The sequence below is a fragment of the Triturus cristatus genome, chromosome 2_1 (genome assembly GCF_964204655.1).
Source record: "Triturus cristatus chromosome 2_1, aTriCri1.1, whole genome shotgun sequence".
Lineage (NCBI taxonomy): Eukaryota > Metazoa > Chordata > Amphibia > Caudata > Salamandridae > Triturus > Triturus cristatus.
Genome location: NC_140581.1, coordinates 983,685,263 through 983,710,524, shown reverse-complemented (window position 1 = coordinate 983,710,524; position 25,262 = coordinate 983,685,263). Strand labels below are relative to the sequence as shown.

At 42.7% G+C, this 25,262-nt stretch overlaps 1 protein-coding gene across 5 annotated transcripts in view; it reads right to left on the bottom strand.

Annotated features, from left to right (window-relative positions):
• The window catches only part of PDE5A (phosphodiesterase 5A), a 708,225-nt gene extending 684,328 nt beyond the window's left edge, over nucleotides 1-23,897 (bottom strand). For 2 of the 5 annotated variants that reach the window (XM_085634223.1, XM_085634230.1), the window contains exon 1: nucleotides 21,198-23,897. In XM_085634223.1, coding sequence (XP_085490349.1) covers nucleotides 21,198-21,514 — 317 coding nt within the window. In that variant the 5' untranslated portion in view covers nucleotides 21,515-23,897. Of the gene's footprint in view, nucleotides 1-20,287; nucleotides 20,404-21,197 lie in introns of those variants that run through there. The other 3 variants (XM_085634240.1, XM_085634249.1, XM_085634234.1) reach the window with 2 other exon arrangements.
• Between the last annotated feature and the right edge of the window lie 1,365 nt (nucleotides 23,898-25,262).

The following is a 25,262-nucleotide window of genomic DNA, read 5'->3' as shown; positions in this document are numbered from 1 at the left end:
CTTCACTCCTCGAGGCAGACTCCCAAGCAAATCCTGTCCAGCTCTCATGCTGTTAACCAACATGAGAGCAGCGCCCCGATTGGAGGGAGCGGCCTATCTTGGCGCTCCACAACGCACTGGAAACCTGCAAGACGGCCAGCCAGAGAGACATGCGCACTTTAAACAAGTGCAAAGGCAGTTCGCCCTCCTCCCTGCTGCTGCTGCAGGTCCCGCCCCGTCATGACACTCCGATCAGGACAGGGTGACGAAAAATCAAATGGTAATGAATTAACTTCATTATCATTTTAGTTTTCGTCTCTGGGGGAATTTCAGTGGGGCGACGCTCCTCCGCTAAAATGGAGGAGCTGCCCCTGATATAAAATTATATTCTGAATACTATGCCCTCATGTTTAGCATAATGGATCAGGAGTTCTGTCACAAATCAAAGTCTGGACTTCCACTTGTCAAACCCATGGTTACCCTCCATTTCACTGTGTTGGAACCACCAGCTTTCCGGTGGGGGAGCCTCATCTGGCTCTGCTGTCAGACACCCTTGATCAGGCGGCTCATCCACAGGGCCACGGGCCACAGAGGCAAAAACTCTCTTAGTGAAAGGAATCTGCCATTGATATTTCCTGCCTGGGGCGGGTGGGAAAAGGGCTAAATTCCCTGATGTGAAGGGAGGGAATCCCCATGCATATTGGGGGCTTTTTCCCCTTTTCATACAAAGACCCCTGGTATGGGAGTTCGCATCTGAAAAGCAGAAATGAATGCCAAGTGGGTGGAAACTGCAGGACGGCCAATTGGTATTCTGCTTTGCCAAAAATGCATATACCACATCAGCATATACACTTTTCACAAAGAGAGTTTCTCCCAAGTCGGCTGAGATCTCCGAGTGTGGTGGCAAACTTATGCCTAGGCTCTACCAACCCAGCATGCTGATAGATCACCTGCTGGTCTCAAAAAGAGGATGTATATGACTATTACAACATGAATTCAAAATAGATTACATTCAATAAAAATATTTCTGTTTTGAAGCTATTTTGCACATTCATAGGGATAAATTTACCTATGACGTATTTTGCACATCATTTTTCTATACCTTGTGGGGCATATGTATGAAATTGCCTTTTTGCGAGTCCTTAATTGCGATTTTTTGCGAATCGCTATTATGGACTCGCAAAATGCTATGTATGTAGGAAGCAACCTGAAGTTGGTGGTAATTTGCGATGTCTTAAGCCAAAATCGTACAACTTGGGTGCTCCCTAACCCTGGGCGTAGTTCGCGAAGTAGCACTACGCGAAGCTACGCAAAGTGCACTTCGCACTACGCGAGCTTCGCGTAGCACTTCGCGAACTGCGTAGTACCCTGTTTGCACTGTGCAAGATGCCGTTTTCAATGATTGCACAGTGCGGACAAGCATCCGGCACTGTGCAATCATTGAAAACGGCATCTTGCACAGTGCGAGCTGTAGTTTTCTGCCGCTCGAGTAGATTTTTACTCGAGCGACAGCTTTCTCAAAGCGGACTGGTAGTTTCTCATCGCGAGCGGTCGCGAGCATACGCGACCACTCGCAATGAGAAACCTGACCTCCTCGCGTTGAGAATCTCGCCGGGATGTTTATTTTCCATGATCGCGATCGGCAACTTGATGTTGCTGATCGCGAACAAGGAAAAAGTCTCGCCGGGATGTTATTTTGCTTGCTCGCGGTCGCCAACTTGATGTTGAGGACCGCGAGCAAGCAAAAAATGACCGCTGCACTACACAGCGCTACGCTACGCATGTTTGCACTGTGCTACGTGCAATTCGCGTAGTGCGAAGTAGCGCAAACTTCGCAAACTACGCGAGCGTAGCGTAGTGCTTTGCCCAGGCTTAGTGCTTCCTGGATTGCATTTAAGGAATCTCAATTTGCGATTCCTTAAATGCATTCGCATAATAGGGAATCGCAAATTTTGCGATTCCCTGGTTTGCGAGGGCCTTTTGGGATGATACATCCCAAAAGGCTTTTCCCCGTTCGCAAACGGGCCGATTCTCAGAATCGGCCTGTTTGCGAACGGGAAAAGGGCTTGATACATATGCCCCTAAATTCACTAAAATTGCTTCAGATTCATGCCACTGAAGTTGCACTAAAATGGCCAATCAAACAACTAAGAAAACAGTAATTTATTTTCTGCCAATAAATAGTAATTGACACTCCAAAATGATATGATGCACAGACTACCTCAATTTGGCACAAAGCATACTGCCTGTCTTTTTAGCGCAAATGTCTGCAAGACTTATTGTTACCAATACATTAAAATACACTTTGTGGGTTTTGGCTACATCTAGACAAGTGTTGTTTTCACCTCATGCTAATGACTCTAGCCTTCTGCCTCCTATAAATTGTTTGCAGTACAAGGCATGTCGTATTGCTTTACACATCTAAAACAAGGTGTATAAATCAAAAGAACCCTAGTAAAATCTGCTTCCCCACTGGGGACAATGACGTCAAAATAACTGTTGGACGATCATCCAAGGTGATGCTGAACCCCCTAGTGCAAGTTGCTCCCATGAAACAGGTTACTATCTCTATTTTTACCCAGAATCATACAAATATATTATATGAACGCTCTAGACTATGCAAACAGTTAAACACATAGATATGTGGGATGCCACTTTTCAGCCACTACAAACCGTGAAACAGAAACAACTGTATGACAAAGAGAATTTGAGAGTGTGCACTCTTGGTAAGGCAACCAACCTTCCCGCTATCTATGAATTAATGCTCAGTGACTTATTTCCTGGATCACATGGAACATATTGATTACATTGCTCTTATCTGTTGAATTATAGGAAGAGAGATTTGCTATTGTATTTATCAAATCGTATTGCAATACATATGAGGTCCTTTAATATAAGAAGTCTAAATGCACATAAATTAATCACTTTGGATACACATTATAAACAATTGATCATTAAAACAACAAGCAGAGAAGATATTTTAAAAGGTAAAGATACATCAGATAGCTTAAGAACCCAGGCAACTATAAGTGAGATCTAAACATTTCATTAACACACTGATAAAAGAAGGGACATGGTTATTAAGTCAATGATTGATAACTTCTCTAGTGGACCGTATGTTTGCGGCATAAAAAAATATTTGAGGTATTGTTTACATAGACCTAAAGTTAGGGCAAATACAGGTAATATGTTCAATAGTTTCCAGCTTATAGCAACATGTACCATTTCCCTTGAGGTGTGAGTTCCAAGTTCCTTTAAATTGAAGCAAGAAAATATACACCACCCAAAATCTTAGATATTTCCTTTTTATTTATTGCCTCAAGTTTTGAACTGAGATGCAGTTGATTTCGCATGGTGTAATAATTATATATTGAGTCACTATGCTGATAGTCTGAAAGAGAATGAAAATCTTCCTCACAATAGTTGTGCTTGAAAGATCTTTTTACCGACTGTTTCCGGAAACAGCTCTTGAATGTACTATAATCTGTTGTTCAGTTACAATCAACATGGCCCTATGATTTGAAAGCTTTGACATTTTTGAAGAATGCAGAGGGCACCCATGATTTGACTCTAGCGTTAGTGACCTTTAATAGTCAGCAACCTATTACATAGAATATATTTGCATTTGAGGTATCAACTTCCTGCTTTCTCCATTTTGCCTTCACAGTCTAATGTTGAACAATTTGCATGTCCAGACAACACATTTGCCCTCAGTTCTCCCTTTAGACCAGATAGCTAGACCGATGTAACCTTTCGTTATGTCTAAAGTGTTGAACATTCAGGTTTCTACAATATTGGCTGCAAAAAGGGTTCAGATAAATCTACATACAGTGAATCAGATGATAAATTATACAGTTCCTACAATCAGACTATACCTGGGAAACTCCCACTCTACATGCATAATTGTGCTTTCTCAAGCTATGTTGGAATATTGCTGGATTATCATAGTGCATTGATGATTGTTTGACTGTGTTTTTATCTTATTGTAATATTTGTCTCCAGGCGACCTATGTGTGTGAAGACTATGAATTGATTAACTCTGCGGTGTGTTCTACTTTGGCAAAACCATCTAAAACGCCTGCAAAGTGTGGCTTACTATTTAATGGCCAGTTTTTATTGGATTTTTAATGTATTGCCAGATATAAATGACAATATGACAACTTTAAGAGTAACTTATATGATACCACAGTACGAGATAAGTGATGTTATATTGAATTTATATATATCCTCCAAGCACACAGAACCTAACATTTTTGGACATTATGAAGTCTATTTAAAATCTGCAAACTATTGTCCTTATTTAGAGTTTGGCAGACAGGTTATGCTGGTGAAACCAGGCAGGTATCTTGTCCACCATATTACATGTGCCATAGATTATAATGTATTTTGTAAAATGGCAGATGGCCATGTTTGTGACAGAGTATCTCACCCACCAAACTTTAAATAAGGCCCTATGGTTCCTAACTTATTTTTCTGCATAATGGGACACTTTAATGCTTGAGTTATTTTAAATTGTATGTAAATGTGATCCTAAAGATTTAGGTGAAGCTTGGGATCCTGACAGACCAGATTTGCTGAATAGGTGCTTGCATTCTCAAGTTCAGTCTTCTGGTTTGAGCGTCACTGCTGAATGTTGCCTCTTCTAGATGGGAGATTTCTGGGCAACAGACAAGGTAAACCAACTTCCAAAGAAAGATGTGTAGCTTGTACTGTTATGTATTTTGTTCATATGTAGGTATCAATGCAGTAGCAAACTTTGGATGTGTGTGATAATATTTCTCTGCTGTCAACAATTACATCATTTAAGCAGACATCATATCACATGTTGGTTCCAATGGGCAGTTTTCTCTATCATAAATTGACTCAAATTATTGGAATACGTTAAATAACTAAAGATATCAATGAATGGCTTGAATTTATATATCAAAATCTCACAACTATGGCAACTAGTAATTTAATTTGGTATGAAGCACTGATGTACAAATTAGTAGATTTAATCTGTCAGAATGAACCAGCATCAAATAGACAAAATTCAACTCTCTGGATTTATCTAATTTTAAGTGTAAGGAAGGGCATAAATGAATGTAATAACAAAGCAACAAGGTATTGGTATATCATATAGGAGCACCTCTACAATGGCAACATACACAAATTTTGGGTTATTTCGCTCATTCGTTAGGTTACGAGCTAATAAGAAATCTATTCCAGTGTGTGCAAACGACTGGAAATCACATGTAGATTTACTCAACACTATAGCTAATGCAATAGCCGGTAGGGGTTGTAAGACAGAAAAACACACAGTAGATTCAGTAGATCACATCCCTCCAATAGCCCCAACTTTATTGGTTGAGGAACTTATAAGACATGCTAAGCCGTCTAGAGCCTAGAGACCAGACAGGGTACACGTTATGATTTATAAAAACAGTCCTGCACTCTAAGCCAAAATACTAGCTATTATACTCAGTCATTCCTTAAAGACTGTTAGTATCCTTCCTATTTGGTGAAGCAATATAATCTTGCCTACATATAACAAGCATTGGCAAACCAATACATCTTGCCTTTTGGCTTTGCCAATACAGACCTACCAGCTGTACTAAAGCTTTTTTGCCACTGTTGTTCAACATTGACAAAAGCAAAAAAAACAGGTTTTACTGTAAATGCTGAACAGCAAAAATAAAAATAATTTAAAAAAACATGATGATGCATGTGCATGTATGTATCGTGACGGTATATTAACTCCAGCACCGTCACACCAGTGTGAACATGATACAATGACCATTCTGTTTTTTTGTTTTTATTTACCATTCCAAGATGATGGAGATACATATTTAAATAATAACTTTAAAAAAATAAACATAAAAAGTGCACCAAGTCAGCTTTTTTTCGAGAAAGGAGTGGCCCACCAGCGAGTTGCAGGTGCCAGGCCCTCCAAAAGGGAAAGGTGTTAGAGATTTCAGTGGATAAGCAGCACATTGGGGAGAGCGGAAAAATACATGCATTCACATGGAGTGATGAAAGAAAAAGAAAAGAGTAATTCCCTGATTGTAAGCAGTGGAAGTGTTCAGGTCATCCAATCAAAAGACTGGTAATGTCCCTATGAGCCAGGTGAGGGCCAAACACATGAAGAGAAAGGAAAGAATTTGAATAAGAAGCAAACAAATAAGATTAACAAGAAAGCTAGCCAATGATAAGGAATGGACTGACCCAAAGCCTCTTGAAAGTATTGGTATGTTTTTTATAATAGGTATTTCACCTAAGGCGAGACCTAAATAGGACATAGTAACTGCACCATCTAGCTCCAACTAGCATCCTCCAATCCTGATTTGGATACCTCAGGCAAGATTTTCGCAAGCGTCACCTTACATATTTGATAATCTTGGTACGGGAAAATGAATGTATCTCTTTTCATCAAAGTGTATCACGCTCAGCTTCAGCAAGGTCAACAATTTTTGGAAATTAAGACTAATATTAGAGAAATATTTCTTAGAAAAAAGACAAAAGGTGTATGTGGCCTTTATAGATTTATTTTGTGTTTTTGACACTGTTCATTGTGCTATACTAGGCTCTAATTAAACCTAATAGGGCATCTCAGATGAGATATTGGTTACAATCAATACTTCACGTTCTGACGTTCTGACGTTCTGACAATTGGGTATGCATTTTGTACCGTTCTAAAACTATGTTCATGGGTTTGTATGCTAAATCCTTTCCCCACAACTGCATTCCAACCACAAAACAATCAGAATTTCAGAAGGTTATGCTATGCATTTTCTTCTACAATGCTCATGAGATTGTTCATGGCACCCTATCCCTTTCGAATAAACAGCAAAAACATCAGCCTTTGTCAGACTGAACCTGTATCGCCCAATGACACACCACTTCATCAGGCTACATCAAAACTCTGATAACACTTCCAAAGACCACTTGACACATCTTTAAGTCTTCCCTTTTTGACCTAATAAATGTTTACTATGGTTGTATCTGCTTGTTTCGGAAACGGCTAATACCAAATGAGTCCCAACTATGCAAGTCAAACCATAGTTCACCACCAACTATTGAATATGTCTTGGTACTTAATAATTGGTATCTGTGTAATATTGTCCCATATTGCCAACAAAGGGCTCTGGTAACCACGAGGCTGAAGGTCAGTCAAGTGGTTTCTAAGTGTCAGGAGAACCCTGTGACTGCCAAATAGAACCATATTACATGGCTCACCTGTTAAGTATTTATTATATAAGATGTTTGTTTTGATTCTGTTTAGCGCCAAATTATGTTTTTTAAGCCGGGACATGTTTATTGAAAATAGTGAGTATTTCACTTGTTGGATGCTTGTAGAAAAAAAAAAAGAAGAGAAAAGTGTTTCTTTGACGGGGGGGGGGGGGGGGGGTTAAAGTTGGAGATTTAGTCAAAATAAATATTTGGCTTAGTGAAAAAAAAAATTTTGTCTAATGTAGTTTTAAAACCACAGTGCAATAAAAGAGGCTAAAAAGATAATAAACGTACACCAACATATATGGGGCCCATTAAAAGACTTTGGTAAGCACAAGTTATGATCCTGAAACAGAAGAGAAGTAACCTATGTTATTATAAGAACACTGCAGTTGAAGGGAAGGAATAAGATGCTAATTCTGAAAACACTGAAATTGACGAAGTAAACACAACTATAACTCTTTCACATGAGTTGCTCGCGGCCTAAAACATGGTATCACAGATGAGATCAGAAGTGGTCATCATGGGCGACCTGCCATATCACATGACCACTGACATCAGGCTTTGGGAGCATTCTCTAGCCTCACACAACCCAAGGACGCGTGTGAAAGAAAAGCTTCCGATGAACCCAGATCCCACTTCTGCCCTGTGCATTGGGTTTTGTGAACAGTCTTTGGTCCTGCGCACAGCACACTTACTCCCAACATTCACTGAAAACGGCCTCTGGATATGACCTTCCACACTATCTGTAGTCTCTCAAAGAAAACAAAAAAAGATATTCTTGCTTACCAGGCTCTCTTCTTAATTATGTTCCAAGAAATGAGTACATAATTTAGAATTGTTTACTACACAGCTTTAGGGCATCAGGATACAAGAGAGTAGTTTCTATACTGTGTGTTTTTATTTCAATTAGACCTAACATATATCAGGTTTACTTAATACAGAGCAGAGTGAAGAATCCCTTCTTAGCCCTTAATAAAGTCTTTGATCAACTCGAAAATATAGAAAGATGTTGGCTATCTGTTATTGTGGGTTGGGTCATAAATCCCCTAGTAGTTTTTAATCTTGTAGCAGGAGTGGGAAATACAAAACTGCATAAGCACCACTACACAATTTTAGCTAGACAGACATGCATATCTAAAAAAAAAATGGAGCCACTCTTAAAATCAGCTCATCTAAGAAGGATTAAAAAAACCTTAACAAGGTCCATCTTAGACGTGTTCTCTTAATGAGGAACAGGCCTAGTATGATCCGTGCCTCTTTAAGTAGGCGAGGGTGCCCATCCTTGTTAAAGTACATACTGGTAACATTACAGTTTGTTCCTTTCCACGACTTAAGGAAATCTCATCCCCTACTCAGCCCTCTCTGCCTAGGGGTTCTCCATCAAGAACATTTTGAAAAAATGGCCAAACATTGCACTTTAAAGAAATATTTCCCAAGAAATTGGCTGAAAGACCATAGGTTTTAAAGAGATTCAAATACTCCAGGTATATTACGGGGCAACCTACAGTCCTTCAAAACCTATAAAGCTTCTTCATTCACCTCTGCATTCCATTTTTCCACCCTCCCTTTTCCAAGACAACATATAAATTGAATGACAGTCTGGAATCAAAACCTAGACTGGTCTCACATTATAAGGAGATTACACATCCGAACTATACCTCACACTAGACAGATTTCACAGGTCCAGACTGTAGAGCAAATGATCAGGTTACAGAAACCTTACAGGTTCTAAAGTGAGAAGTTTCACAAACAGCAGAATTAAATAGAGCAAAACCAATGTTAAAACACACAATCAATTTAGATCGTGAAATTATATCACCAATTAGGGAATAACTACAATCCAAGCAGCAATAGAAGTGCCTTCTGGCCAGAAGAAAATATCCCAAAACATCACTAATATTGTATCTCCACAGCTACATGAAATAACATTGACATTTGAGTTCAATGTACATTCGCTCAATATTTTCAACAAACATCACGTTTCCATTTTTTTCTCAAATGCACTATTTTTGTACCCCAATACAATTTTTGTATCGTTGGGTAAATGAACTAATTCTGTCCACAAACATCCGCTGTCAAACAGCAGTATAGCTCTTAGAGAAATGCAATAATTCTGTTCTGAAGTATGAGCTTGCCAGTTTCTGAAAACATAGTAATGTTAGTCACCAATATCTGATTTTCACTTCCTTCAAATACAGCAATGTTGGCTCCAAAAACCAGCTGTGTTTTTGCAGACGTACAGTCTCACATGCCCAGGCACTGCCTCATAGCTCCATATATCCTGTCACTCTGCCATGTACTTCTTTTTTTATTTGTGAAATGCTGGCCTGTGACTGATTGCTTCTGTGCTGACACCTTTTGCCAGGAACAGCATAAAATGCCAAATCCAATCTAATAGCAAATGTGTGGTATTATGTCCCCATGTTAAGCCACCAAAGTCAGCAACTGCCATGCCCAGGGTTCGGTGTCCGAAGTCCATATACATTTTTTTTTTCCATGTTCCCCTTTCTGACTATCATATGACACAAAAAAACTTTTGATGCTCAAGTACAGGTCCACCTCCTATGCATCCACTCGTATACCCCTGTTCCACAATCCTATGTCATGGCTAGCTCCAGGTGCTCAGCCTTCCAGCACACATACTGTCTCATACGACCCCTTATCATGTGCTAGAAACTGTTATAGATATGTGCATTTATGTGTGCTTTTTCTTCGTTGGGTGATATGGGGCTTATGCACTAATACATGCCCCCTCAGACTGCTCAGTTGTTTTTTTCATATTTATAGAACTTTGTGGAGGAAAAACTTATGCTGGGTTGGAAATGCCAGTCACCGCTGCTGGTCTCTTTCCTCTGCTTCCGCTCAGCTCGAAGTCTTCGAAGTACTCCACACTACAACCCAGTGTTCTGGTGGTCGCAGTGTACGCCGAAGCAGTGCTAGCACCTGAGCAGACAGTGGTAGGAGGCTTGCATGGAATTTTGATGGCACTGAGGACACATAACAGGGTAGAGACAGTCGCAGCCTTTCTCCAAGATGTAGATAACATGACTCAACTCGACCGCTGTTATCCAACAGGCAACATTTACCCATGCAGGCATGACACAAGCAACATGAATTTCAATGGCTTCCACCCAACTGTCGAATTTTGTGCCAATTCCTTTGACTTTGAAACATACCTCGCTTCTTATGCAAATTCCACATTTGGACAGAAGCGCAGACTGGTATCTGCTGGATTGTTCAAGCTCAAATACTGGCCTTTAGCTTTCAAACCAGAGTCCAGGCACTTCTCAGCTTCCACATGAAAAAAATGCAATCCGCTCCATTCTATCACCCCAAGTTATCTCCCACATCCCCTAAACGCAGTCATCACTCCTGCACCATGCCCACCCAAGTCTGTAGAACTGGCAGTTGCTTTTTGTTTGTGTGTTAGCGCAACCCCGGTTCAGTGTACAGCGCTCTTTTGCCCTGAGACTAGGTCCAAATAAAATAAAATACGCCTTTCCAAAGAAAAACTAGACATGTTGAGATCCGTTCTCCTCTCTTTAGCAGGTAGAGTGATATACATTCGGTGTAGGGTTCAGTTTTCATTAAAAGTTCCTAATTTGAGAAGTGACATTATATTTTGCTCTCATTTTCAGCAACCAGCCGCTGCACAAAGTTTCCAGGTACAGTAAATATTTCAATTTAATGAGTTTTTTTTTTTTATAAAGAGCATTTGGTTTTAAATGTTAACAAGGATTTCTTTATACGGGATTTTTTTTTCAACACCAAAAATCCTGTGTTTTTGGTTGACACCAAAAGTCTAAACAAAGAAACACTGTTAGCTTGCACAATGAAAAGGTAAACCTGCCAAAAAATATACAAAACGAACAAAAATGTTGGCAACAGCAAGCTAAATCTCACTGAAATAAAGTTGACATTTGCTTCCCTTTACATGAGCACACACATATACATGACTTGACTGTGCTCTTTTCCAATTTTGTATTTAAATATAACACCTATATCCTCAAAAAATATATTTCTTGAAATACGAGTCCTATTAAAAAGTTAATCCACAAAAGTACTGCAGTCATGCAAAGTTGTATTTACACTTTAATGGCACCTTCAGCCACATTGTACTTACTTGTCAACATACTTTTCAATCATACAATTGACAATCTGATCCATCAGTGAAGACATTCAGACTTTGAAAACACATTTTCAGAATCGTAACAATTTTGTACTTTTACTAACAAAGGCCTGGTGCTGAAGACAGTTAAAAAGTGCACCACCTAAAAGCAGAAAAAAAGAATTTGTAAAACGGCATTTGAATATTTTTGCATTTTTTTTTTTCCAAGAGCCTTTTATAGCGCGAACTTGACCCGAATCCGAATCGGGTATCAGAGCGCTTTACATAGCACCAGTTACATTACAAGAGGACACACATTCATTTGTTGGTAGGCACGGGGAGATTAAGTGATTTGCCCAGAATCACAGGATGTTCAGCGTCATTACCGAGCCTCGAACCCCGTTCCCCAGGTCGAGCGCCCTAGCCGTTAGGCCAACTCCTCTCCCCATTTGTTTCACAAGAAAACCAGTCAAACTGTAAGCAATGAAATCCGGTTACAAAACTGGTGCACAGGACATTTTCAATAACCACTAAAACAACTATTGATGACATGTAGCAGAAAATGTAATGTGCTCTATTGATATGTACATAACACTTTGTAATGTAATATATGGTGGATTTGTAGAGCACTGCTTAATACCCTCCATGAGGGTATCCAGGCACTGCGTACATGCGTGTAGGCGTGTGGTGAGATTGGCCTGACTACAGGCAGTCTCAATGGTCCTGCAAGAAGACTAATTGAAAAGCCAGGTCTTCAGCTTATTGCCGAATTCAAAAAGTGAGGAGGAGCCCCTGGCTCCACTTTCTACCACGAAAAGGGGCTGAAGTGCTTTGTGCACAGGTAGAACGCTATTTCTTGGGATATTTACAACATTAGAGACATGCGTAATGCCTATCGAGTTACAATTTGTCATGAAGTTTATCACATAGTACTTGCCACACTGTTTGTAAGCAGTTTGCCAAGAATTTTGTCAAGTAAATGCGATAACAAAAACTATCCAAGTTCATCAAAGATGATATTCAGAAAGTTAGTTAATTATTTTTTGCCTTAGGTGGTCTTGCACTAAGCTGCCATGTCTCCTTCCCGCATCTTTAGAGCTTGTGGTTACAGGTGATAAAATCTTCACATACTAAAGCGAAAGAGCCAGAGAGCTGGTGTTATCATTGGTAGGGTTCTATTATAAAATGTTCCTTGTAATTGATCGTGTTGTGGGTGTGGGGGAACTGTTGGCATTGGCAAACCCAATGGGTCAGGTATTGGCTGCCCACCTTAGATCTCTGGTAAAGCTGGTATACTTTTTGCAAAACATAATTGTTGGGGAAGCTGCTGGGCTCTTGTTAATCTGAAAAAATATATAATTTGCTACAAGTGAAAATGTTGTTGGGGTCACAAAGCATACATTTCTATTCCCTGGCACTGAGGGGAACAACTTTGTGTGTGGATTACTCTTTGTGAAAGGGCTGAATGTCATTATGTACAGTGAAGTTAGCAAAAAGGCTGAAGTGGGCTAACCTCCAATGCCACGCTGAATGTTGTAGAGGGCGGAATGAAAATGTGAATAATGCAACAAAAGATCAGTGGTTGAAGAGAACATGCTGAAAGCCACTATAAAAGTACATTATACATATCATTTTAGTAAAATAAAAAGGTCTTGGCAAACGCCAGACCTAGAAATGCCAAGGAGATCCCACTCAGCATCAGATTATGTTTGTGGAATACCCCCGTCCCCCCGAGTGCTGTGCCCATTTGGCTATTTGGGCTTAGAGCTCCATAACTTTTTTCCACATAAGCTACTCACGCCAAATTTGCATACCTTTTTACCAACATATTGGGATTCTTATGATTCTTAAGGTTTGCTGGAGGTAACTGACAAAAAGGCAAAACATACCTAAATTTTGAATTTTTTAGGAAAAATAGGAAAAGAGTGCTCAGCATAAAAGTGTCTATTTTCTTTCTTCTTTTTTTCTCCTATCAATGAATAGTTTGCTGTGCTAAAGTCACTATCTCTTCAGCATTCAGGAACATACAGAGCTGAATATATTAATTGTTTAACCACAGTTTTGCCTTTTTTTTAAAAAAAAGAAGTAGCCCATTTTTCTTATTTTTATGCCCTCAACGTACTTCCAGTTTGTGGTGGAAACCAGTGTGAAACCCATTGGTGATCCAGGAAAGATATAGATTTATGAAAAGTAGACAAAATTCCAAAATCTGCAAGGGGTCATGTGAGTATATCCCACAAGGGTTTCCCAAAGAAACTAAGGGCTTGATTTAGATCTTGGTGGACGGGTTACTGTGTCACAACAGGGACAGATATCCCGTCCGCCGAAACATAAATCCCATAGGATAGATATAAAGGGATTTATATTTCGGAAGACTGGATATATGTCACTGTTCTGACGGAGTAATCTATCTGCCAAGATCTAAATCAGACCCTAAGTATGGAAATAATGAAATATTGAAAATGAGTAGGAAAAAACTGACATTTGTGAAAACGTTTTAATCTGTAACTTTTTGTCACAGTGGCTGTTTTACAAAACCAGTATACCATACATCCATTAGACCCTTTTGGTTTCAGGGTTAAATAGGGTTTGTAGGCTCTCCAAGAACCCAAGGTACCCAGCGACACAAATGAGCTTCACCATAAAATGTTTTTTCTTTGTGTACTGAGTATATACCAATTCATATGGTGAAATATGTAGTGTGAAGAATGGGTATCAACAAAACCTATGCATTTTTTAAATGGGCACAGGATTTGGAGTTTATGAGCAGTGGTTATTTGTACATCTCCGAATTTGTGGGTACCCGTACTAGCATATGATTTTGGGGGTGTTTTAAAAAATATATTTTTTCTTACACACTGGCTTACTATTTGAAAAGCACAATAATAAATGTTCTACTACTATTTTTGTAAAGTGGATAGCTGTGGATTTTGAGCTTTGGGTCAGCAGGCACCAAGAGAAAACTAGCAAACTTGCACATTTATGAAAACTCGGCACCTGGTGGGACCCAGGGTGGGGTGACGTGCATGGCTCTCACTAGGCTTTTTTACCCAGAATCCCTTGCAAACCTCACACTTTGACTAAAAAACACATTTTCCTCACATTTTTTGATGGGAAGTTTTGAAATCTGCAGGGAACCACAAACTTTCTACTACCGAGAATTCCTCCAAGTCTCCCAATAAAAATTGTACCTCACTTGTGTGAGTAGGCCTAGTGCCTGCAACAGGAAACGACCCAAAAGCAACATTGATATACCCCATTTTCCCACTCAGAACGGACCTTTTTGTTTGCAAAGAGGATAGGTGTTAACTTTGGTGGCAGAAAGACGGAAATGATTGGGGCTGGTGGGGTAGCACAAGCCCTTGTCTAAAGGGCTGCTGTTCCCCCATTTCCCTGGGGCCTACTGGGTGGATCTCTGCTGGGGGATCGCTCTCCTGTGGCGATCCCCCAGCAGGGATCCACTGGGAAGAGATATAACTGGAAAAGGGAGATTCACCCCTTTCCAAAGATACCTCTCCCGAAGCAATCAATGCTCGGGGGACTGAGATATGACCCCTGGGCAATTATGCAGTGAAATATCATTATTCTTGGGAAAGTAAATCAAGCTCATCCGCTCGTTTTACTTTCACTTCGCTGTAATGACGTCAGTGCGCCCTGCGTGCTGATCATCATTGCAGCAATGAAAGACCCTCAGGCTGCTCAGGGAGCTCTTCTTGAACCACCCAAGCTTAAAATAAAATTAAATAAAGGACTCTGCGCACCAAAGGGGTCTTTACATGGAAGGAAGTGCGGCTGTCAGCCATTGGCAGACAACTGCACTGAAAGGGTTAAAAAGAATTGCATAGTGCACAGTTTGAGAAGATTAAAACAAAGGGTGGCTTCTTTTGTCCTTTGGTGCAGTGAGAGACTGTTCTAGCAACAGCAAAGGGCCATGCACAACAGAGGAAGAAAAGCTTCTGCTCAGCGACAATACCCCGTCCGCTGTTCCATGCCCTAAAACCCTGTGAATAAATAACCAGGCCTGACTCCTGCACTGTTCATGCCTGCTCCGCACCCGTACGAGCTATCGCTGCTGTCATACTGCAGCTAATCCACTATATGCCCCCAAACAGGCAGCCCTCATGATCTCCCCACATCTTGTACCTGCAGGGGCAGGAGCTGCTGCCCTGCTTCTTCCTCCCATAGAATGTCCTGCTCACTGGGCATCCTCTGCCAGGAGATCCAGCATGCAGAGGTGCTGGTGAGGTTTATCTGCACATGGGATGAAGCCAGGAGAAGTCAAGAAGATTCAACTGTCTTCGACGAGACATAGGGGCACAATATTGCCTGACTTCACCAGACTATGCAGGCTAAGGTATAAATTAGGAGTGGAGAAATTCATGCAATATGCTTCTGGCAATTATGCAAAAATTTCTGGAAAAGTATGCACAACTATAAGAAACACAAAACTGGCCCTTGGCAATATAGTTTAGCGCAAAATGAATCCTCATATGAATTTACGACACAAGGACCCACTTGTTGCTAAAGCAGTAGTGCAAAAAACACAAGCGCTGCGTATAGCAGCCGCTCGAGCTCTGGTCGATTATAATGAGAATTTTTAATGAGAACAGCGATTAACTATTTGATGTGACATAGGAGCATAATTTCTAGAATTTTGCAAATCAAGCTTAACATCAATCCTCATTCTTTTATGATTCTTTTATTCGTAAGCAGGCGGTGCACTTAATAACATCCTTTTCGGATCATTCTTTCGACCTTCCCTTTTAAGCCTATCCATAGCAATTACGTAAGCATTTTAAATATTTTTCCTTCCTAAAAATCCATTCTCCCTATTGTTGGAAGGACGGGGGAACAAGTTGCAAGTTACCTACCCATAAGCTTATTTTAATTTAAGAACCCAGGTTTTTATTACCATATTCAAATATACTAATGTTGTCCTTGTAACCTGCAGAAATGTTTTCTAATCCTGGCATCAGCACATGACCAAAACAAAACACATGTGATGGGTACATAGAGATGAGACTGATCAAAAACGTACTACTTGGGCCATTTTGTAAAAAATACCAAAAAAACATTCAAAAGTCTCATGCTTTCGTGCCAGAAACAGGAGTGTATTCTCACCAGAATTTGACACCTGCTAGGGGAAGTGACAAAAGGCAATACAGTTATAAAATGTGCTCCACTGTGACTTATAAAGTAAGCCAGAACGGTTTTACTGTAGCATTTCACATTTTTGCCAATTTCTTTGCAGAGGAGAGTTTGTAAAAATAATGAATAGGCTGACTGTGCCTATCTCTGGCCCGCTGGGCTCCGCCCACCATCTGCCGCCACGTTGTTCTGGCTCCTACAGTGCTTTTGTTCCCTTTTCCAGCACTATATTTCTCATGCAATATAATTTAATCATTAATAAATCAATCAGTGTAGATTAGGTGTTCCTTCCCTAATAAATACACCAAAAATTCTGATTGATCTGGAACCAGAAAAACTTTATTGTATCAAAGGTAACGTCAACTGTGCAGCGTTTGTATGTTTTGATCACAGAAAATCTACTGGTAAGAAAATAAAAATTTGTCGTGATGCTTAAAAGTGAGGGGACAGTTACGATGGAGGGCAGGACCAAGTATGATCCTTGGCCAATGTGCTGTGGTCACATAAACAGACTATATCTGGAAATATCCTGAGAATGTTGTTTTTGGCAAAAAATCATTTGAAATAGACCATCTGTTGTAAAATACGTTTTGAACACTGCTCCTTAACTCACTTTATGTTGTAAATAGCCAGTGTTATTTTTCCCAATAAAATGGTGACCAATTTACCGGCACGTGAAAGATGAAAGACATTTGGCGTAGGTGGGATTCGAACTCGTGACCTGCAGCTCACAGCAGATGCCAAGGATGACCAACACTGCTCCCCAAAAGAAGAAAACAATCGGCAAAGTCCTTCTACATGCACACAGTGCCCTGCAGAAACACATAACAGGATCTGGTTGGCGCAATGCAAGACCGTCCTTTCAGTAAACAATGCACTCTCCAATCTAAGCAGGCCGGCCAATATCCAACAGAATCATCATCGAAACAACGGAGAACAAGGACATGCAAAATCCACAGAACAGTGGGCCTCGGAGCGAGCACCTCAGAACCGTGAAGTGTGCCTAGGTTCCACAAGCGCTTCTGCACTATACGAGTGGTTATAATGGGCTATACAAATGCATGTAGTATAGACGTCTATACCCTTACACACGTTACACACGTTGTTTGCTTTCCACAAACGTTAATGTGCTGGCGTCTATTTAACTTTCAAACTGCATGCTTCTTTCGTTTGAAGTCATCCCTGTATTTTAGAAAACAAAACGTATCCCGGGTGTACGGTGAGATACACTCTCAAAATGAATAACATCTGAAAAGTATGTACATGCATTAATATTAAACATCACCCAACGTGCGTCAGCTGGTATATGCATAGGGGCAGATTTACAAACCCCATGCGCCACTTTTGCGTCACTTTTAACATGGGAAAAGTGACGCAAAAGTGGCGCAAGTGGCTTGTAAATCTGCCCCATAGTTCTTTTAATGTGTGCTGTGGAGCCGGCTGCACACCGTGCAACTTCCTCCCAGTGGTGAACTGTGGTTGTCCTGATATCATATTCACAGAGCTTTTGTGCAGCGAAAGGTAGAATTGGCGGGAATACCAACATGAAAGCAATACCACAAATAACTTCTCAACCCTCACTGAACCGTACAATCAGCAATACACACCAACAACAGTGACGTAGCAAGGGAGTCACTGGCCTTCGTGCAGGCAAAGAAACTGTGACTGTCGGCAGACAGTTTGGTACAAAAAGGCAGTCATGATTTGGGGCCAGCCTCATACCTCAGGTTCCCGGTACCACTGCCCCTGCTGCACTATTGGTAGCCAAACCCAAAAACTGAAGGAAACGCAAGTTCTGCAGCACACCTGCTCGCTGTGGACTACAGTTTGGAATCCACGCTGTGTGTCCTGTACAAAGTCCACGGGTAGGGCTATACAAAGCAGGCGCAGCACTGTAGAAGTGAGAGAGTGAAAGCATGTCACGGTGCCTTCTCAGAGACAATGGGAGACGTGTTCATGTGTGTGGAGAAAAACAGGAAACAGACGTTTATGCAACGAAAAGCTGAATGTGTTTGTGAACTCAGCATTTCAGGAGGATGTGTAACTTTTAGCACTATTGTTGTGAGTGAAAATGGCAACCTATTCATGCCTGACCTCTTGAGCATCTTACTGTGAGATCAACTCTTGCGAACAGCATCAAAGATCTGTATGTGGGGGACTAAAGGCATGCTCGATTTTAAAGCATGTAAAGAGGGGCAGAAGCACCACCAAGAGTACACGTGCACCAGAGGATGAGTCTGCAGTCTGCGCGCATGCGCACCACAGCCTAAGACTGCCCCTCGAGATTACTGCATAGAGGGATCGAGAGGAAAAGGCAAAATGTTAGCTTTTAGCAGGCTCCTTAACTCACCATTATCTGTTAGACTGTCAGCTTGAGCCCTGGTAATTGTTATCAATGACCGACCTCATAGTGACCCCAATTACACAGGTGCTGCTCCCCCGGCGGTGGGAGAGCAAATTATTCATCTCAGTCTACGTTGCCATGTACTTCAAATGCACCAGTTACACTTTGGAGAACGTGTGGTGGGTGGGGGCACAGTTATTGCAAATATACGTGTTCCCATTTATAAACAAAACGTTAGAAAATAGGTAGCTTGGCAGAAGGCACTGCACGTCTGCACAACTGGTCAGAAAGCACAGCACATCTGCACGTGTGTAAACAGGTGAGGCGGGCCCTCCCTCAAGAAGAGAAGTAACGTATCCACAAACTATTCATCTTTTTCCATTATAATATTCCCCATCATTGTTTTGGGGTGGTGCAATTGCTAAAGGACCCGTGAACCAATTAGTTTACCCGTTCCCAAAAACGGAACGGATTCTGTTTATTTACTTTTTGTTTTTGGTCTTGGGGCTACAAGAGTTATGTTCACTCTGAGTTCCAGGAGCCCCACTATTAGCCTATTCCACATCAATACAGTTCCGGCAATTTATTGCTCTGAAAAACGATCACTTTATTTCTACTTGTCAAGCTTAACAGCTTACAACTTCACGGCCGAACCGGAACGCAGGAAGTAGAAACCCCTCAAAATGTAAACAGTGCACCGCTCCTACAACCTGAGCCCTTCCCGCGGGAGCGCTTGTTCAGGTGAGAACGGCCATCTTTGTGAAGAACTCTAAGTCAAAACCTGGTGGTGTGAGCGGGGTCTCTTAATGAGCCATGATCGAGCCATGCTTTGAACTCACGTTATAGCAGCTGCCATAACCCAAACTTCCCGTGCTGCTTGCACAGCCAGAGAAAACGTCTGTGGGGTCAGGAGCTGTGCGCACACCCCTTCATGCGCAGCAAACTACCCAGCGCCCCGTCCACAGTGGTGCAATCCGATCTCTCTCTCTGCACAGATGGAGCTTGGGAAGCAGGTGGTACCCACGAGCTGCTGCACCCGGTGGGTCGATAAATCGTCTCAGGGGCTCTCAACGCCCCCTCTCCATGACCCGCCCAGGCACAGCACTACCTACCGTGCCCTCCACACCCACAGGGAGGGTGGCGGGTGTAGGGCTAGGCATGGAGAAAACAGAGCTGCCAACATAAAGAGGGTTCCGGATTGACAGCAGCGCTCCATTATGAAATAACGTCCTAAAATAAAGCGTCTCTCTCGTGTGAAAGGCCGGTCCCTCGTTCTCAGTTTAAAAAAAAAAAATACAACACACTCACTTCCATCAGTAAACTCTTACGCCCTATCCCCCAAATTCACATAACTTCATTGGAACGTTTAACCTGTACCAGCATTCCAATGCCAGGTAACCCTGATTAAAAAAACCGTGGTAGGCTGAGAGATATCTAAACTTTACCCACCCCTTTCCAGGTAACCTTTGTCATTATTAACTCAGCATCCCGTTTACCTAAGAGTGCGGCCGCCTACAGGAGTCCGGCTGCAGCTGTCCCCACGCTCTGCCGCCGCCCGTTGTCTGCCTTCATCCCCGGGAGGGGGCCAAGCATGTTTATCACGAGGCATCAAGCCCCCCGGTGCGGCTGGTGTCGGCCTCCCTCCTCCCCGGCCCACTTTCTCCTTATGTGGAGCAGTGTGAGCGCCGGGTGGGGAGGGGGGTGCTCGTTGTCCTGCTCTCGCGCACACTTTTTTTTTTTAACTCGAGTCTAATCCGCACTCTGCGCTTTGTGCTTGGGGGCATTCTTGCTTCCGTGCAAGATGTTCTGCACAAAGCATCAGGAAGGGGACGTCTGGCACAAAAGTTTAAGTGAAGTGGCGTACTTTGAGGAGGGACAGATGAGAGAGAGACGGATGATTGCCCTTCTCTTGAAAGTACAAGCGTTTTCCAGGCTAACAAAAACAGACCGGTCCCTGAGAAAGCAAGCACAACAGAAAAGGGGACGTCGGCTGCACATATGACATGAAGAATAGTCACTCCGTCTCCCCTTTCAGGCCTTTCCATCATTTTGGTGATTCGCAATAGCCTAAACAATGCACTTACTGGATAATAAATTAGCTATCCCATCGCCTGAAATATTTTCTAGAATCACCAGGTGCATTATTACCAAATCAGCTAATGATACAGACTAGATAGATTACAGAAAAAGTTTAGCAGAGTCTCAAAGGAAATAACATTAAAAGAAGATACAAAAAGAGCAACGCAAGGGAACGTATAGCTCAGCATGCCCTACTCTTCAGACTCCCGGCGCTTCTCTGTGCCCCTGAGGGGGTGCTTGTCGCATGTTCCCATTGTTGTGTTTTATGCTTCTTCCTGTCCCGCACTCAGAGCTTCCCTCCCCCGCAGGCCCTGCGTTTGAACTTACTGTAGGGTGCAGTTGGCGGGCTGCTCAGCGCCGCCCCCTGGTGGCTGAGGCGCGGCAGGGCTCAGGGCGGCCGGGCCGGGCTCCTGGGGTGCAGGCTCCTGTCTACATTCATCCTGGGCCACCACTCTCCTCCGCGGCCACATGCCACCTCCTCCCCGCTCAGACCTCCGCGACGGCCGAAGGCCAGGAAGAAAGCGCACCGGGCAGCAGCACGGGGGAGGGGACGCCGAGGAGGAGACTCCGCCGGGCTTGCGGGAGGCCCCCCGCGCACGCCCCGCTGCGGCCGGGAGCGCGGCTGAGCCCGGGCGCGGCCGCATCTACCCAGGAGCTGCAGCCAGGAACACTACCCGCTGGAGCCGCGTCCTCTTCCTCCGAACCCGGGAAAACTTCACAAGTCCTGCTCCGGGTTCCGTGCAGTCCAGCGGCAGAGCGACCACACAGCTGTACCGAAACACCCCGACATGGTTGTGTCTTTTCGGAACAAAACGGTCCCTTGTGTATTGACAGAACTGTAGTAGATGTTTTCTGTTTTTCCCCTCTTCCCAGGGAGTGCCGAGTCTGGAATGAGCGCAATAAATCTAATGCTGGAGGATTGGGAAAGTTCCCGTCCCGCTCTCTGCTGCTTCCTAGAAAGGCAAAGGCAGCCGGAGGGAGCGCAGTGTTTGCAGCAGCCGGGGAGGACGAGTTACAGCCCGCCTGTGCTCTCCATGGAAGCCTTACTGTGGGAGAACAGTGGGTACCACCCTGACTTTAGTGTGTTATTCTGGAGTCATCCGTCGCTCCTCTGCTGAGATAAAGGGATGGATGCTCCCTGCACGCAACCTCCCCCTATAAACTCATCGCGGGGCTGGCACCAGCTAACACAGAGTTTGTTTACTCACAGCCCTCTCCCGCCCATCACTTCACACCCTCATCAGCTCTCTTACCTGGTCGCTTTCCTGACAAAGTAAGAGTTGGTGAAATCCAAGTGATCATCCAGCCAGGCTTCGATGTCTTCGTGTGCCAGGTGCTCCATGCTTCTGGGCGGGGGCGCCGCCGAGGCAGAGGTGGCAACTCCGCAGAGAGAGGATCCCAGCCTGCCGGGAACACTGGACCGAGATAGGGAGGCTGCTGTTGTTTGTATGTTTATTTGGTTGCTGCCTCCCTAGAGAGAGACGGGCTACTGGACCGCCTCTGGGCACCGGGCTCCCTTCATGATCAAAGGTTGGTCGGAGGATGTCGGTGCCAGCTCTCTCTCTCTCCCCCCTGCAAAGCGTCCTCCCTCCTCCCCGGTTGCCTGGTGGTGGAGATGCTGCTCCGTGTGCCCCAGGTGAGCGCGGCTGGCTGGGACAGACACTGCTCTCTGCTGGCCCCTATCGGCTGCCGCGGGGCTGCGCAGGTGTTCAACTAGCGAGGGGGTCGGTAACAGCAATGTGTTAGTGAGGGTTGGCAGGGTGGAAGGTCCCTTCGAGAATAATGTAAAGTGAAAGCAAAAGTTATGCTTAAATGTAAATTTAACAAGGCCCTCCGACAAAAATATCGGCGAGAAGGAACTGTAACTCATTCCGTACATAAGTCACCCCTCCATCTGTCACGCCAAAGCGACAGCTGTGATTGTTAAACGTCATATGACAGATACAAGCCCAAACACGCAGGCCCTCTTCTGGTGAGCGGTACAAGACGTTTAATACCCCGATGAGCTAATGCTGTACATTTTCGCATCTGGTATCTAGGTATTACTCCTGATTGAGGGAATTGCAGTAATCGGGGTAACCACACATTTTCAACTTTTATGTTACAATCAGATTTTCGCTGCAACGTCTTTGTGTGATGTAATGGCTGAATTTCAACTCTAGGTGGGCATCAGGACATGCACCTCGAGAAGGACCAAGGGGCATTGCTTCCTATTTGCTGTTCTGATGGGTACACATTTATGAGAGGTTCTTGAGGAAGGATGTCATTTGTAGGTTAAATCCTACCAGATAGCTCTTTTGGGCATTCAGAAAGCTCCCCAGGGAATGCATTCCGCCCACTGCTTATACTTTGTGGTTTGTAACTCACATTTTCTGGCTTGCTGTTGCTGGCTTTATTTGCTTTAGGCTGTCCAGCATGTTTCCATCCCTCCCGCTGGAGTAAAGCTTGTTCTCCATCGCTCCTTGTATTCTTCCACAGTCCTCTTTTTCTGTAAAAAGCCCTTTATATTTTGTTATCTTGTCACATTTGCTGTGTATTGAAAGACAGAGGTCAAGTGTCAGGCTCTGTCTTCAGAGGGAGCTTTCTGTTTACTTTTCTATCTGTGCGAGGATTTGTTACTATCTTGCCAGGTACGGGGTTCCAGTACACAATAACATTTAAATGTCTGTAAATGAGCTGTGCAAATATTTCTGAATATATCAGAATTCAGAAAGCACAAATTAAGCACTTTTTTTGTAATTCAGAAGTGTGCTGGTAACAAATATTTTAGTACCATCAAAACATATTAGTACACTCAGTCACTCAACTCTATGGCTCTCTATGCCACTACATTCTACTCCACTCTACTCCACTATACGCCACTCCACTCTAGGGCACGCTACTCCACTCTACCCTATTGCATTCCACAGAATGACTCTAATCCAATGTATGCAACTCCACTCTAAGACTCTACTCCACTCTACGCCACTCCAAACTACGGCATTTTATTCCTCCCTATGTCCCTCTACTTTACACCCCTCCATGACACTCCAGTTTATGACACTCCACAACGCTCTACTCTTGTCTTCGCCACTCCACTCTATGCCACTAATATTTTGCCATGCTGAACAGCAGCCACCCTGGTGTGCAACATAGCTAACACACATTGGAAAAGACAATAACTCTTGCGTAGGCAAGACCTATTGGCTTTGCCAATGCTTGTCTTGATAGGTGTTTGTTTTAGTTTTTTTAAATTTGTTTTCATAATTTGTATAAATTGATGAATCGCTTATGTACCCCTGCCGGAGGACTATGGTTTAACTAAATGTAGGCCAGCCCTATGTTTTTACAGATGTTATTAAATCTTGTTCTCTGGTCCGCTGGTGGCTATTTTTTAAAACCTGTTGTTACATTTTATGACTATTGTTTTAGATATTGATAAACTTGTCATATAATTTGCACAGTGTATTTTTTGTGGTCTTTCTTTTCAAATCAAATAAAGATTTGAAATGTTTTAATAGCGAGAATTGTAGGACAGGCGGAGCAGCTGCCGAAGCAAGATTAAGCGAACAATTTTCACTGGGTGCAGCAAAGGAAGACATATAGAGCAGAATCAGGCTCAAATCCATGGCAAGATTTTGTGACAGCTTAAACAGAGATGGCCCCTACAGAAAGGAGGTCTGAGTACTGGGGTGTAGTGAAGGGGGGGCTCTAATAGCTGGGAACGATGACCAGAGAGTCTCTGCGTTTAAAACTGGTATATAGGGGCAAATGCTCGATCCAAGATCCCACTGGAGGGAGCCATCGAGGGGTTTGCCCCGCTCGATTTCTGCATAGCATGGCTGTAAGGCATGACAGGACTTGAAGGACACTATTTTGAGATCAATAAATCGACCTTCAATTGTTGCTTCCAGTATATTGTCTACCACAGCATCATCATGATAAGTATACTATGTAGCGTCTACTTAACCTTGTCATTTATGTTATTCACTTATTTTACTTGCATGTACTTACCTTGCAATGTAATGTTATAACAGTACTGGGGAAGCAATATAATGCAAGCAGTATATGGTAAGGGTATACTGCGAGAGGTCAATAAGATTTGCAGGTCTTCAGTTAAGGCTAGTTTTTTGGCTGTAAGTACAAGAATTATCGTGGGTGTCTTGCAGGAAATGCCGATCAGCGCAGATACAATGTTATGCTTTGTAGAATAAAATTTTACAACAACAAGGCTTCAATATATAATTACTTTGTCTTTTTGGATTATATTTTTATAAATTGTAAAAGAAATGCCTCTCAACTGAGTCTTAGTCCTCTATTAAGGGGGTTCAAACTTTGAACCTGAATGGGCCAAAATGGAGAATCCTAATCTATCAAATTCTGGGGCCTATCTACAAACTACACTTTATAGTA